Below are 15,241 nucleotides of genomic sequence, written 5' to 3'. Positions count from 1 at the left end.
TCTGCTCACTTTGGGCTTTGCTTGTTGTTCTTTTTCTAGTTCCTTTAGGTGTACAGTTAAACTGTTTATTTGAGATTATTCTTGTTTTTCAAGATAAGCTTATACTGCCATGAACTTCCTTTTATATCTGCTTCAGCTATGCCCCATAAATTTGAGATTGCTGTGTTTTCATTTTTATTGGTCTCCAGGTATCTTTTTATTTCTTGATCATTGTTGACCCATTCATTATTTAGTAGCAGGTTGTTTAGCCTCTGTGTGTTTGTATGTTTTTTCAATTTTCTTCTTATAATTGATTTCTAGTTTCATATCATTGTATCAGAGAAGATGCTTGATATGATTTCTATCTTTTTAAATTTATCAATACTTGCTTTGTGGTCTAAAATGTGGTCCTGGAATATACTCCACATGCACTTAAAAAATATATATATATTTTTCTGCTTTGGGGTAAAATGTTCTAAAACTACCAATTAAATCCAGTGACCTAATGTGTCATTTAAGGCCACTGTTTCCTTGCTGGTTTTCTGTCTTGATGATCTGTCCATTTATGTCAATGGGTGTTCAAGTTCCTTTTTATGACTCTATTACCATCAATCTTTCCCTTTATGTTTGTCAATTTGCATTAGATGTTGGGTGCCACAGCCTGTGCAGCTAGGGTTCATGATCTAAAGGAGGGGCCGGTGCACAAATGAAAATACTATACAAGAAATATGAATTTTGAAGGCATGAGGGCCAGGTGGAGACCTCTCCCTTGGAGAGGGACACTGAAACCTGGCCTTATTCGCTTTTTATTCAGTTTTAGATACACATCTTGCCCTCAGTAAAGCTCGGCGAACAGGTAGCGGACAGGTCATCTCTAAGGTCAATAAAGATCAGTAAAGATCAATAAGCTTCAGTAAACATTTACTTTGAGGCTATTAGGTAAGGAAATTGCTTCAAGCCACGGCTATCTCAACACAGCCCTCCTAACAATTAGGTCCATTGGCCTTCCATGTTCCTTGATGCACTCTCATGATAGTATTGGGAAAGCGGTGGCTTCTCACAGTCAGGTGCATATGTATTTACAAGAGTTATGTCTTCTAGTTGAAATGCCATCCTATGTATTTTCATTGGAGCATTTGATCCATTTACATTTAATTATTCACAGGTATCTAGTTATTGTCATTTTATTGTTTTTTGCTTGTTTTGTAGTTCTTCTTTTTTCTTTCTTATTCTCTTGCTCTCTTGTATGCTGATGACTTTCTGTAGTGTTGTGTTTGGATTCCTTTCTCTTTATTTCTTGTATATCACTTATAGATTTTTAGTTTCTGGTTATCATGTGCTTCATAGATACCAAACTGTGTTTATAGCAGTATATTTTAAGTTGATGATCACTTACATTCAAACACATTCTTTATTCCCTACCATTTTTCTCACCCCCTCCACTTTTATGTTTTTGTCATTATTTTTTCCTTCTTTTGTGTGTGTGTTGTGTATATCCTTTAATTTGCTTTTTTAATTACCCGATAATTCTACTTCTGCCTTTTAACTTTGTACTAGTTTTATAGTTGGTTAATCCACTGCTTTTATTATATGTTAGCCTTTGTCAGTATTTTTTCTTGGCCATATTTTCTTATCCATATTTTTTATTTTCTTCTTTTTAATCTTCTTAAAGAAGTCCCTTTAACATCTCTTGTAATATTGGTTTGGGGGTGATGAACTCCTTTAGCTTTTTCTTGTCTGGGAAATTCTTTATCTTTTTTTTCTACTCTAAATGATAGCTTTAATGGGTAGAGTAATATTTATTGTAGGTCCTTGCTTTTCATTGCATTGAATACTTCATGCCAATCTCTTCTGGCCTACAAAGTTTCTGTTGAGATATCAGCTGACAGTCTTACAGGAGCACCCTTGTAGGTATCTAACTGCTTTTCTCTTTCTGTTTTTAAGATTCTCTCTTTTGCATTTTAATTATGATGTGTCTTGGTGTGGGCCTCTTTGGGTTCATCTTGTTTGGGATTCTCTGTGTTTTGTGGGCTTGTATGTCTATTTACCAGATTAGGGATGTTTTCTGTCATTGTTTCTTCTAGAATGCCATGGGAGTAAGAGTATCTTGTGAAATTAAGATGTCCCTAAAAGACTGAATAATCTAGAAGACAGATGGTTCATATGCTCAGAGTAACCAGTATTTATGTTACCCAGAGAATTTATATATTCTTATAAGGACCTTATTCCCTAGGACCTCAGGGAGTCTTTATATAATCAGAGTATTGTCCGATGGGTTCACCTGGTCTCAGGCTAGTAAGCATACCTGTGTAGTCTCGAAGTGTTTTGTTGGATTATGACATTCTAAATGGTCAGAGTACCCTGGGGAAGCAAGAGGGGATTGTTTAGAGGATTCCATGATATCATATAGGACCAAATGCCTGAAAGATAAAAGTCACAGAGTCTGGGAGACTTGGAGAGTCTTGGGAAGACAGGGGTATTAGAGAGAAAGAATGTCATGGGAGGCAGAGTGTTCTGAGCCTTGGGATTTTTATCATGTCAGAACATTCTTGAAGTGTCCTTATAACATCACTAACTTTGAGGTTAGAGTATCCTGGAAGGTGAAACTGTTTTCAAAGAATCAGGACGTCTTGGAGGTTGGGGTGACTGGGTGATTCAGAATCCTGGAAATTCTGGGAGTACAGAGCTGGCAGGGTTTTCAGGTAGATCAGCATACCCTGTTGGTATCTGAATGTGTGAAATCAGGCATTCTAAGTAGGTCAAAGTTTTCTGGAGAGCTGGTGGCCCTTGAGAGTTTGAATCGACTTGAATAGACCTGTCATGGAGTAGAGTGTCAAGGTGTTCTTGTCGGGAATCAGAGCTCTTGCAGGAGCAGAGGATGCTAGGCAGGAGTGACGACAGTATCCAGGGAATCAAGATACTTGGGCAGTTCAGGGAATGTTATGGAGTAAGTCTCTTATAGGGAATGTTTTCCTTGAGAGGCCAGAATTTTTTTGAGGGTTAGAAAAATCATCTTTTTTATTCAGAAGGTACTGGTGAATCAAAGCTGTTCTGGGCTGTCTCTGTGTTGGGAGTAGGAGGAAGTGTCAGTGATTATGGTACCTGTTGAGAAGCCTAGGGCTGAGAGAGTCAGAGGGCACTAAAAGGTTAAAGTGTCCTGGCCTCAGATGTCCTGATGTGCCAGGGAGCATCAGATAGGGTCCCTGGGAGATCAGGCTATGTGTTTACTTGGCCAACAGGGTCAGGCCTGTATGATCAAAGTATCTCCTGGGTTGGTTCGGGGGTTGAGTGGTTTTTTAGTGTCAGCATGCCCTTGCAAGATTAGAACCAACCAAGGATTCCGAATGGACTTAAGGGCAGGATGCCCTTGAGTGTCTAGATCAGCCGTGGGCAAACTATGGCCCGCGGGCCGGATCCGGCCCGTTTGAAATGAATAAAACTAAAAAAAAAAAGACTGTACCCTTTTATGTAATGACGTTTACTTTGAATTTATATTAGTTCACACAAATATTCCATCCCATGCTTTTGTTCCGGCCCTCCAGTCCAGTTTAAGAACCCATTGTGGCCCTCAAGTCAAAAAGTTTGCCCACCCCTGGTCTAGATCCTTTAGGTCAGGAAATTCCTTATAGGGTCAGAATTTCCAAAATCTCTATAGGTTTGGATGTCCTAGAGTGTTGGAGAGTCCTTGTGAGTTTAGCCCACCATGCTGATTATAAGGTACTCGGGTCAAAACTTGCTGGAGGGCCCATTAGTCCTAGAGAGTGAATGCATTCTTTGTGCCCTAGGAATCAGGAATCTGATAGGGTCAGAATGAGTCTCTTAGAAACTCTAGTAACTATAACTTATACAAAAACTAGAGGCTCGGTGCACGAAATTCATGCATGGGTGGGGGGGGGGGCCTCAGCCCGGCCTGCATCTTCTCCAATCCAGGACCTCTCGGGCTTAACCCAACAGTCAGAAATTCCTCTTGCAAGCCAAGACCGCTGGCTTCTAACCACTCACCTGCCTGCCTGCCTGATCGCCCCTAACTGCTCTCCCCCTGCCAGCCTGATCGCCCCTAACCACCTCTGCCTCGGCCCCCGCCACCGTGGCTTTGTCCGGAAGGATATCTGGAAAGCTTCCAGTCTATTAGCATATTACCCTTTTGTTAGTATAGATTAGTATGGATAACGAGGTAGCATTTTCATCCATTCTTACTATTTCAGGCATAGTCCTAAATCCTCCTCTCTTCTGAATTCTCAATCACTACTTCAGCGAGTAGGCACAGGTGGTCCTCATTATTTGTGGATTCTGTATTTGCAAATTCACCTACTCATTAAAATGTATTTGTAACCCCTAAGTCAATACTCTTTTGCAGTGCTCTTTGGCATGTCTGTGAAAAATTTGAGTCTCACATTCCTAGGTGAGGTCAAACAAGGCAACTGCTCTACCTTTTTGTCTCAGCTCTCATACTGTACACAGGTGTCTTTTGCAATCTACTTAGTGCCGTTATTTTTTCACATTTTTGTGCTTTGGGGGGTAATGTTGCTGCTTAAAATGCATCAAAGCTGAAGTGCCATCTCGTGTTCCTAAGTGCAGGAAGGCTGTGATATGCCTTGTGGAGAAAATACATGAGCTTAGATGAGCTTTGTTCAGCACGAGTTATAGGACTGTTGGCCAAGAGTTCGATGTTAATGAATTAACAAAATGTGTTAAGTAAGGGGTATCTTGAAACAGGAACACACATGCAACAAGGTTATGTATTGACCAATGGACAAAAATATTGTGTCCAGAGGCTAACAGGAACCTATTTCCCATAGGAGCAGTGGTTCAGCATTCACTAATTCAGTGTTTGTAGTGACTTTATGCAACATAACTACCTATCTCAAATAAAGAGAGAAACTGTGTTAATTACCCCAGGTGATAAAGTTTGGGCATGGAAATATGAAGTAATGAGCTCAGAATCACATAGCTAGTATGAGGAATAGGTAGGATTTGAACCTGTGGCAGACTGGCTTCAGAACCTATGCTCTTTTTCCTATCACATCACTCTGTTTCTTATAAGACAAGAGGTTCCTGATCAGGATTCCTTGAAGGTCAAGGTTGGGGGGATCAGGGTGTCCTAGAAAACCAATTGCCTCCCATTACTTGTAGACAGGGTTGGATTTCGGGTCGGGTTTATGCTTAAGATTGAATTGCCAGTTCTGCCTTCGGGCATCCCTTGAAAAGGGGCGAAGTCCTAAAGTAAAGCTGAGTCTCACGAGTTCACCCCAGGGACAGAGTGTTTCCTTTATTATTATTAAAATTTATTTTGACTGATCAAAATAAATGACTCAGACCTCCACGGTGGGTGAGTGAATCTCTGGGGTGCTCCTGCTGAGGCGGCAGGTGCGGGGGCTCCATGCCTGGGCCCCGTAGGGCAAACTCGCCCCTTCTTTGGCTTACCAGCCTCCTGAGGGATTATGATATTCTGGGATGTCAAGTCAAAGTTATGATGTCTCAGTATTGTAATGGGGTGACTCGCGGAGATGACCACCAGGGACTCAGATCAGAATTTAGGAGCCTTTATTAAGCTGGCCGGTGACTACAGTTACAGCACCCCGCCGAAGCAGAGGCTGAACTGCAGTGCCGACTACAGGAGTTACATTTTATTATTAAATTCTGTGGAGGCCCAGAGAAAAATGTGTCTTTCAAATTCTGGGCCCCCAATATGGAGGAAACTCTTTATTTATACTTTTTCCAGTCCTTTGTCTCCCAAATTTGGAATGAGACTTCCGGGCCTCTGAGAAAGAAGGCTTGCGTGCTGGGAAGGGGCCATGAGACCATATCTCAAGGCCTGGCCTGATGTCAGTTCCTTCCTATCTATGTGTTTTAGGAACAGACAGCACAGCATGACCCGTCTGGTCAAAGCGCCAGATATGCAGCCCAGCACAGTATCCTCTGAAAACAGGACTAGTGGATCAAAGTTTCTTTGTAGTATCAAAATGTCCTGGGAAATTAGGCTGTCCTAGGAGGCTGGGCAGAGTTCCCATGTAGTGTTAGGGAATCTTGAGGTGTCAGGGTACATTGGATTTCAATGCTTGATTGTGGGTGCAAGTTGACTACATGTTACGGGTCTCTGAAAGTCATGGCTGTCATGGAGCTCAGGTTACTCTAGGAGGTCACGGTATATCTTGGGGTAGAGGGACAGGGGCTGGTATCTCAGGTCAGTGTTTCTCGACTTTAATGTTATTACGAATGAATGTGCCTCCTTCCAGTTCATAAGTTGAAGTCCTAATCCCAGTGTGAGGGTATTTGGAGTTGGGGCCTTTGGGAGGTGGTTGCGGTTAGAGGACATGGTGAGTGCGGGGTTCCCATGTTGGCATTAGTGTCTTTGTAAGAAGAGGAAGAGACACCAGAGCTGGCTTCTCCTGCACCGTGGAGACGCTGGCTGTCCGCAACCCGCAACAGAGCTCTCGCCAGTGGGCACCTTGATTGTGAACTTCCCAGGACTGTGAGAAACAAATGTCTAAAGTTTAAGCCATTGTGTGTGGTGGGGGGGGGGCGGGGTTGTTTGTTTGTTTGGCAGCCTGAGTTGATGAAGACAAATGTACATTCAGTTCTCCTGGGGATCCTGTTGTAATTCAGATTCTGGTTCAGTAGGACTGTGGTGGGGTCACGATCCTGCATTTTTAACAAGCTTTAATATGTTTCTGATGCTTTTGATTCATGGACCATATTGTAAGTCTCAAGATCCTAGAGGATTATGATGATTTTCTGTCTTAACTTGTCAGCGTGCTTTTAAAGCACGCTGTGTGTGAAGGATTAGCATGACCTTGAGGATCAGACTGTTGTATGGGTGCAGTGTGTTCTAAGAGGGTTAGGGTGTCCACTTTGGGGCAGTGTGTCCTGACAGCTCAGAGCTTCATAGTGGGGACAGGGGATCTCCTAGTGGAGGTGGAATATTCTGGGTTTCAGTGTGTCCTAGAGGCCCCTAGATTCCTGGGATATCAGGTTGTCTTTAAAGAATCAGGATGTCCCAGGACAGTGATGGCGAACCTATGACATGCGTGTCAGAGGTGACATGCGAACTCATTTTTTTGGTTGATTTTTGTTTGTTAAATGGCATTTAAATATATAAAGTAAATATCAAAAATGTAAGTCTATTTTACTATGGTTGCAAATATTAAAAATTTCTATATGTGACATGGCACCAGAGTTAAGTTAGGGTTTTTCAAAATGCTGACATGCCGAGCTCAAAAGGTTCGCCATCACTGTCCTAGGATGTCAGAATGTACTTCCTGGGTCTGTGTAGCCTCAAGACGAGAGTATTGTGGGTGTCAGGGTGTCCTGGCTGCTCCGGGATTTTGGGTGAATCCAGGTTTCCTTGAGCAATCCAAATGTTGGAATGTCACGGGAATCCCAGTCTCCTGCAAGTCCTGAGGCCCAGGGGGCTCAAGGTGCACCTGGAATTCAGATGCTGTTCAGGGTCAGAGTTTTCTGAAAGTCTAGGCAACCTTGGAAGATCGCGGAGTCCGGGGCCCTGGATGAATGAGGCGGTGACATGTGGAGGAGGAAGCAGAGAGCACTGAGAACTGTGGTGTCCTGGAGACTCAGCGGTGGCTCAGGCTGTCCTCGGGCGTGTCTGGTGTATTCTGAGAATCAGGGGATCCTGGAGGGGCCAGAATGCACTTGTATCTCTTAGTTTCTTAGTGGTCTGGACACAGGCCTGTGGTAGCACCCACGGGCTGAGATGCCAGGCAGACCCTGCTCCTGGCCCCCGTTGCCCCCTCCCCCAGGTGGGGTTCTGAGGAAGGGTCTTAGGAGGAATGCATTTTCTCCTCCTTCCCCTCCGCTCCCAGCAGGGGATTTAACAGGACAAAAGAATGTTGTCCTCTGGGAACAGGAGCTCTTGGCCCCAGTCCCTGGACCCTCCAGCAGAGCACCTTCCCTCATCCGGCTTGTGATCCTCCCCTGATGAAGGGCTCTGGTGACCAGGCCGTGATTGGATGGGCCCACAGGGCGAGGAGGAGGTCATTCCTTCAAGACTGGGGAGACAGAGGTGGTGTGGGGTTGCAAGCTGGGCAAGGAGGCAGCTGAGAGCAAAGGGAGAACGGTGTGCAGGAGCGAAGGGGCAGGGAGAGGATAACAGAGGCAGAAACAAACAGGGGGAGGGCAAGACAGAGAAAGAGGTGAAGCTCAAGCAAAGAACTGGGGAATTAGAAAAAAACAGAGATATCTATCTATATCTACAGAGAGAGAGAGAGAGGTAAAAACAGAGGGAGACAGAGCGAGGTAACAGGCATAGAGGGAAGAACAGGAAGAGAGAAAGACTGCCCCGGATTAGAGACTCTTAGAGACTCGGACACAGGCCGGGACTGTCCAGGGTGCTGCTGTTAGGCATGGAGGTGGAAGGGAGGCGTGAGCAGGGTAAGCCAAGGAAGGGGCGAGTTTGCAGCAGCCTCTGGCTGGAGAGCTGCCCAGCCGCCAGGACTCAGACCTCCACGGTGGGTGAGTGAATCTCTGGGGTGCTCCTGCTGAGGCGGCAGGTGCGGGGGCTCCATGCCTGGGCTCCGTGGGGCAATGGTTTGACACAGAAAGGTGAAGGGAAGAAATAGAACAGAGCCCTACAATGTTAGAGCCATGGGGACCCGGGGAAGCCTGGGCCACTCCTTCCCTGGCGTTGCTGAGCTACTGAGCGGCTCACCTCACGTGGTGTGGGCACGGGGAAAGCTGGGCCTGTCTCCTGGCTCCTGGCCTCAGTTTGCCCACTGCACCGCCTTCTCTGAAGGAGGGGGCTGGAGGGGCCAGGGTTTGGGATCTGAGGAGAGCGGGGACCAGTGGCTCAAGGCATCCGTGTCCCCAAGGCCGAAGGTGGGCACTGGGTGGGGCCAGGCCCCTGGGTCCCCATGGGGATGGGGTGCCGCAGCTCCAGACACCTCCTTGTCTCAGCGAGTGCCTTCCAGGTGTGTCTTTTCTCTCCCTGCTGTCTCTTCCCCGCAGGCTCTCAGACTAATTAGTGTGGGGGCTTAGGGAGCCTGCGGGAAGGACAGACAAGCCTTTCCCACGAGCTCAGGTTCCTGCAGCCGAGTGGCCCAGCCAGGGCCGGAATAAGGGAGAAGATGAAATGAAGAGGGGAGGGTGTGTCTGAGCGGAAGAGGGGGAGCGTTTTGTCTTCCAGGGAGCGGTGCGGAGGATAGGAGCAGTGTAAGGAAGGTTTCGGTGGGCGTGAGCCCTTAGACAGGGACAAGTAATGGGTCTTAGAGACCTGGACAGTTGGTTGGTGTCAGAGCAAACAGGGTACTGGTGGAATGTCCCCTGGGAATAGGAGCTCTTGGCCCCAGTGAGACGCAGGAGGCGGCTTGTGCGCTCAGAGCCGTGAAGCCCGTGTAGGGCGCATTGCAGGGGGTGGGCCCGGGAGAGTGGGGTGGGGTGGGCATGCCCTGCAGAGGCCAGGCCTCCAGAGCTGAGTGCCCAGAGGAGGAGTGAATCTGAAGAGTGGATCCCACGCGGAGAGGCAGCCTGGCTTAGGAGACACAAGGTGAGGCAGGGCCAAGGCTGAGCTGGGTCCAGCTGGTTGTGAAAGCTGCAGGGTCTCTGTCGGGGCAGCGTGTATATGGACAGCATGGAGGCTCTGAGCAGAGGGGGACAGCACCAGTGTCGGGAATGGACGGTGAGTCCACTGGGCAGCATCTCTCCCTCCCTCCTTCCCTCCCTCCGCAGACCTGAGCGCCCAGCCCTGCAGGAGCCTCTCTGGTGGAGTGGGGACACCACGGCTTTCCCCACAAGGACAGAGAGGCCACCTGCACTCCCGGCGCCGCCACCGCACCACCTTCAGCCCCGCACAGCTGGAGCAGCTGGAGTCAGCCTTTGGGAGGAACCAGTACCCTGACATTTGGGCCCGAGAGGACCTGGCCCGGGACACCGGTCTCAGCGAGGCCAGAATCCAGGTGATGGATTCTGGGAAGAAGTGCGGTCTGGGGGCTGAGGAGCTACTAGGACACACATGCTCACAGGCATCATGACCCCAACTTAAAATTCACCAAAATATAGCCCATCCAACAGTCAACAGAACCTCCTCTGCTTGGGAGTGTCCCTGAGTTAACCCTAGTGCTAACCTAATCGAACTTGCATTTCAGCACCTACTTCCACCCTTAACAGTGATGTGAATTCCAACAGAAATTCAATCTTAACTCTTCACCTACATACAGACACATAACCTTGTCCCTAACCATGGCCTCAAAACTCCACCAGCCTGAGGCTCCCTCAATTCTAACCGTGGAGTTCATCAGTCTTAAGCATAAACCCGACCCTAAATCCAACCCTGTCTGCAACAATTCAACTTGTCCATTGTCTGAATGTCTAATAACCCTAGGGAAGCTGTCCTATTCTCTGGGGAGGGAGAAATGCCATGGTGTCATATTTATCTCCTTCTTGTTGCAAGTTAACACTTCTTACCCAAAGTTACAGTAGGGCAAATGTAGATACAAGTTGGGGATAACAGTATGCGTCTCACTTCGTCAGTAGGTCTGGAGCAGACATGGCTCCTGGAGAGCGTTACTTCCTGTGGTGATGTGGGAGACATTTATGCCCTGTGCCTATTCCTTCTGCCACTGGGGAGGGCGTCGCATGTAACAGTGCCACCTAATTGAGAGGAGGGCTCTGACATGGCTATTCTCCCCCCTCAGGTCTGGTTCCAGAACCGCAGAGCTAAGCAGAGGAAGCAAGAGCGGTCACTGCTCCAGCCACTGGCCCATCTGTCTCCTGCCACCTTCTCTGGTTTCTTGCCTGAGTCCCCTGCTTGTCCCTACTCCTACTCCACACCATCGCCACCGGGGACCTGCTTTCCTCACCCCTACAGTTATGCTCTTCCCTCTCAGCCCTCCACAGCTGGTTCCTTTGCTCGACCCCACCAGTCCGAAGACTGGTACCCCACCTTGCACCCAAACCCTGCTGGTCATATTCCCTGTCCCCCACCCCCACCCATGCTTCCTCTCAACCTTGAACCACCAAAGTCCTGGAACTGAGGTCAAGCAAGGGCTAATAAGGTAATTAATTGCCCAGGAAACAGAGAAAACTAGGTGGTTCCTTTTCTTCTGAGTAAAGTAGAGTATGGTGAGGGGCAGCACGGAGAGTAGAAATTTAAAAATGGGAGGTCATGGAAAGGCTCACTGAGGTGATTGAGAGAATTTAGGGAGGTGAACCTACTGGAAGATGCACACAAGCCTCAATGGAGGCGACTAGGGGAAGGGTAGTTTTGATGGAAGCAATTGTTGCTGCTGACAATAGAAAGGGTTAAGGGAGATAGAGCTTGTGGGGCTTCATTCATTGAGGTCATGATTCAAGATCTCCATCCCAGCTGTTGCTGGCTGATTTCAAGGCTTTTGATTGAAAGGCTACCCATACATTCCTTCCCAATCACCCACCCTACACCCCGAATTAGTCACTCACTTTTGTTCATTCTGTCCTAGAAATATCTCTTGAACTTACTCTTCTCTTCTCCATTCCAGCGGGCACTGCTGTTGCTAGCTCAATATTTTCTAATTCTCAGTGGTTTCCTTAGCTTCAGTCTTTCTAATTCCAACAGACCTTGCAAATTCAGTCATCGAAGAATGGCTCCCAAATGTCTTATAAAAAATAAATAAGATCTGATTCACTTGGCCTGTAAGAGACGTAACATTCTTTCAACCTAACCTTTAAGTTGACTGCATATTTAATTTTCCTGTGGGGTGTTTTTTTTAAATTGGAACAAAGGAAGAAGATGTGTGTGTGTGTTTAGATACCATAAAGACTGTGCAGAAATCTATATGGTGTAAGCCAGGCAGTTCCATTTATAGGACTGTTTTTTTATGTAGTTACATGATGTGATGGTAGTGTTTTAAACTAGGAAACCCCTGAGAGATTGTACCTCCTAGTTGAAATAAATTATTTATAATAAATCATGCTCCAGAAAAAGGAGGGGACTTCCAGGCAAGATGGGGGTGTAAGTAAACGTGTTACTCACTTCTTCCTACAATCACATCAAAATTACAACTAAACCACAGAACAACCATCATTCAGAACCACCTGAAATCTGGCTGAATGGAAGTCCTACAACAAGGGAATTAAAGACACAGTCACATCCAGACTGGTAAGAGGGGCAGAGACAGGAACAAGCTGGTCCCACACCCATGTGTGGCAGATAAAAATAGGTCCCTGGCCAATGTTACTTAGTGGTTAGAGCATCAGCCATGCACCAAAGGGTATCGGGTTCAATTCTGGGTCAAGGGCACGTCTGGATACAGCTTCAACACCTGGCCCCGGTCAGGGCACATGCAGGAGGCAACCAATCAGTGTATCTCACATCGATGTTTCTCTCTCTCCACTTCCCTCCCCCCATCTCTTCCACTCCCTCCCTTCCACACTCTCTAAAAATCAATGGAAAAAATATCCTTGGCTGAGGATTACTACAAAATAAATAAATAAATAAATTGGGCCCAGCTGGTGGAGCTGGTGTAATGGTTGAGCTTCGACCTATGAACCAGGAGGTCATGGTCCAATTCTGGGTCAGGCACATGCCCGTGTATGAACCAGGAGGTCAAGGTTCAATTCCTAGTCAGGGCACATGCCTGGGTTGTGTGCTTGATTCCTAGTGAAGGATTTGCAGGAGGCAGCCAATCAATGATTTTCTCTCATCATTGATGCTTCTAATCTCATTCTCTCCCTCTCCCTTCCTCTCTGAAATCAATAAAAATATGTATTTTTTTAAATGGGAAGGACATCTCAGCCATGGAGGTGCCACCTGAGGAGCGAGGGGCTCTCAGCCCCAAACCAGGCTCCTCAGCCCAAGGTTCTATTGCCAGAAAGAGAAGTCCCATAACTTCTGGCTATAAAATCCAGCAGGGATTATGGCTCAAGTGAGACGGAGGGCTGCTGGAGTCCTAAGCAGTTCATCAGACTCACTTCCTCTGAGCTCCAACACTGGGGCAGCAGCTTGAAAGGCACCAGAGACACATGGGGAGGAACAGAATTGTCAGGCATCAAGGCAAGACTGGGGTGTGGGGGGTACCTTTCTCACAGACAGAAGTGCTGGCAGAGGCCGTTGCTCCTTTGCTGAGCCTTGCGTCCACAGAGCCAGCAGGCAGGAGCATTTCTGAAACTCCATCAACTAAGCTCACACTGTCTGCCCACCCTGGTGATTCCCTGAGGCCCTGCTCCACCCAACTTTTAGGCCCACACAAGCTGTTTCCAGTGACTTTACTCTAGGGGTGGCCTGTCTTGGCTCATCCTTCTGATTTTCCCAAAATCTCTCAACTAAGCAATCTCTCAACTAGGCCAAAATCTCTCTGGCCTCAGCAAGCCCTGTACCCCTCCCTAAGTGGCCCCAGGCCTGGCACTAGCAGCAGCCAGCCTTGGTTCACAGCTTGGCCTTTCCTGGGCACCTCCAAGCCCAGCACAAGTAGCAGCCATCTGCAGATCGCTTTGTAGCTCATACTGGGTGGCCCCAGGCAGAACACAGGCAATGGCTGACAGTGGCCTGTACTTCCTGGGAGGCCCCAGAGCCAGGCACCCAGTAGACAGTTTCAGATCACCTTGAAGTACCACCACACAACCACCTCCACAAGCGACACACTCAAGGGGCAGACTCAGTGGGCACCAGAGCCTTGCTGAAGTGAGTACTGTTCTATGGGCTGGGCCACTGCACAGCTGCTGCTCCACTGTGCTCGGAGATTGGTGTCAGTGGTCACAGCCAGTTCTTCCAACTGACTGGTCAGGTGGTAAATCTCTCCCATTGCCATGCCAACAGCAAACAAAGCTCAACTACAAGAGGAGGGTGTACATAGCCCACATGGAGTGCACACCTCAAATGAACAGCTTGGGTGATTGGAGGCTGAACCACTGGACTCTACAGGTCACTTAGTACACTAGGCCCGTGGTCGGCAAACTGTGGCTCACGAGCCACATGCGGCTCTTTGGCCCCTTGAGTGTGGCTCTTCCACAAAATATCACGTGCAGGCACACACGTACAGTGCGATTGAAACTTTGTGGCCCATGCACAGAAGTCGGTTTTCGGCCTGGGCAAGTCTATTTTGAAGAAGTACTGTTGATATTTGGCTCTGTTGACTAATGAGTTTGCCGACTACTGCACTAGGCCACTCTACCAAGCCGAGGAGATAAAACAGCGCTACGTAATATATAGCAACAAACACAGGGAAACAGCCAAAATGAGGAGACAAAGAAACATGTCCCAAGTGAAAGAAGAGAATAAAACTCCAGAAAAATTACTAAACTAAGTGGAGATAAGCAATCTACCAGATTCAGAGTTCAAAAGACTGCTGGTAAGGATGTTCCATGAACTTAGAGGAAAAGTAGAACTTATGAGAACTTCAACAAAGAGCTAGGAAATGTAAAAATGGACCTAGAAACCAGAAAAAAAGAACCAGTCAGAAATAAAGACTACATTAACTGAAATGAAAAATACATTACAGGAATCCACAGTGGAGTAGATGAAGCAGAAGGTCAAATCAGAGATCTGGAAGATAAGACAGCAGAAAACATCCAAGCAAAACAGCAAAAAATAAATGGGGATAATATAAGGAGCCTCTGGGACAGCTTCAAGCATACCAACATTCACATCGTGGGGGTGCCAGAAGCAGAGAGAGAGCAAGGATTTAAAAGCTTATATAAAAAAATAATAATAGGAAACTTTCCTAACCTGGTGATGAGTATAGACATACAAGCCCAGGAAGTACAGAGAGTCCCAAACAAGATGAACCCAAAGAGGCCCACACCAAGACACATCGTAATTAAAATGCAAAAGGTTGAAGACAAAGAGAGAATCTTAAAAGCAGCAAGAGGCCCAGACCGGTTTCGCTCAGTGGATAGAGCATCGGCTTGCAGACTGGGGGGTCCCAGGGTTGATTCCAGTCAAGGGCATGTACCTTGGTTGCAGTCGATTCCGGTCAAGGGCATGTACCTGGGTTGCGGGCATATCCCCAGCAGGGGATGTGCAGGAGGCAGTTCGGCAATGTTTCTAACTCTCTATCTCTCTCTCCCTTCCTCTCTGTAAAAAATCAATAAAATATATTTTTTAAAAAAAGAAAAAGAAAAAAAGCAGCAAGAGAAAAGCACTTAGTTACCTACAAGAGACCTCCTATAAGCTGATTTCTCAACAGAAACTTTGCAGACCAAAGCCTCCGGGCCACCTGGAAGGTGGTGGATGAGCGGGCGGCAGCAGCGGCTGCAGCATCCAGTGCTGCCCCCCACCCCACCCCACCTCCCACAAAGGCGCCCAGCCCTTGGGGAGGGCGAAGAGCGCACCGCA

The 15,241-nt window shown here is 47.2% G+C and overlaps 1 protein-coding gene across 1 annotated transcript; it reads left to right on the top strand.

The window, feature by feature from the left end:
• The first annotated feature begins 8,339 nt into the window (after positions 1 to 8,339).
• Positions 8,340 to 10,964, top strand: PROP1 (PROP paired-like homeobox 1). The gene is made up of 3 exons (XM_006766847.1): positions 8,340 to 8,448; positions 9,661 to 9,887; positions 10,626 to 10,964. Exons 1-3 carry the CDS (start codon positions 8,340 to 8,342, stop codon positions 10,962 to 10,964), a joined length of 675 nt encoding a protein of 224 aa, XP_006766910.1.
• The last annotated feature ends 4,277 nt before the right edge of the window (positions 10,965 to 15,241 follow it).

Source organism: Myotis davidii, unplaced genomic scaffold, assembly GCF_000327345.1.
Source record: "Myotis davidii unplaced genomic scaffold, ASM32734v1 scaffold862, whole genome shotgun sequence".
Classification (NCBI taxonomy): domain Eukaryota; kingdom Metazoa; phylum Chordata; class Mammalia; order Chiroptera; family Vespertilionidae; genus Myotis; species Myotis davidii.
The sequence above is the reverse complement of the archived record's forward strand: the minus strand, read 5'-3'. Positions and strand labels throughout refer to the sequence as shown.

Excerpts from the sequence above, each read along its gene's own strand:
- PROP1 (XM_006766847.1), top strand. The coding sequence starts at position 8,340 with ATGGAGGTGGAAGGGAGGCGTGAGCAGGGTAAGCCAAGGAAGGGGCGA. Across the intron at positions 8,449-9,660 it reads GACTCAGACCTCCACGGTGG|ACCTGAGCGCCCAGCCCTGC; the intron begins GTGAGTGAATCT and ends CTCCCTCCGCAG. Across the intron at positions 9,888-10,625 it reads TCAGCGAGGCCAGAATCCAG|GTCTGGTTCCAGAACCGCAG; the intron begins GTGATGGATTCT and ends CTCCCCCCTCAG.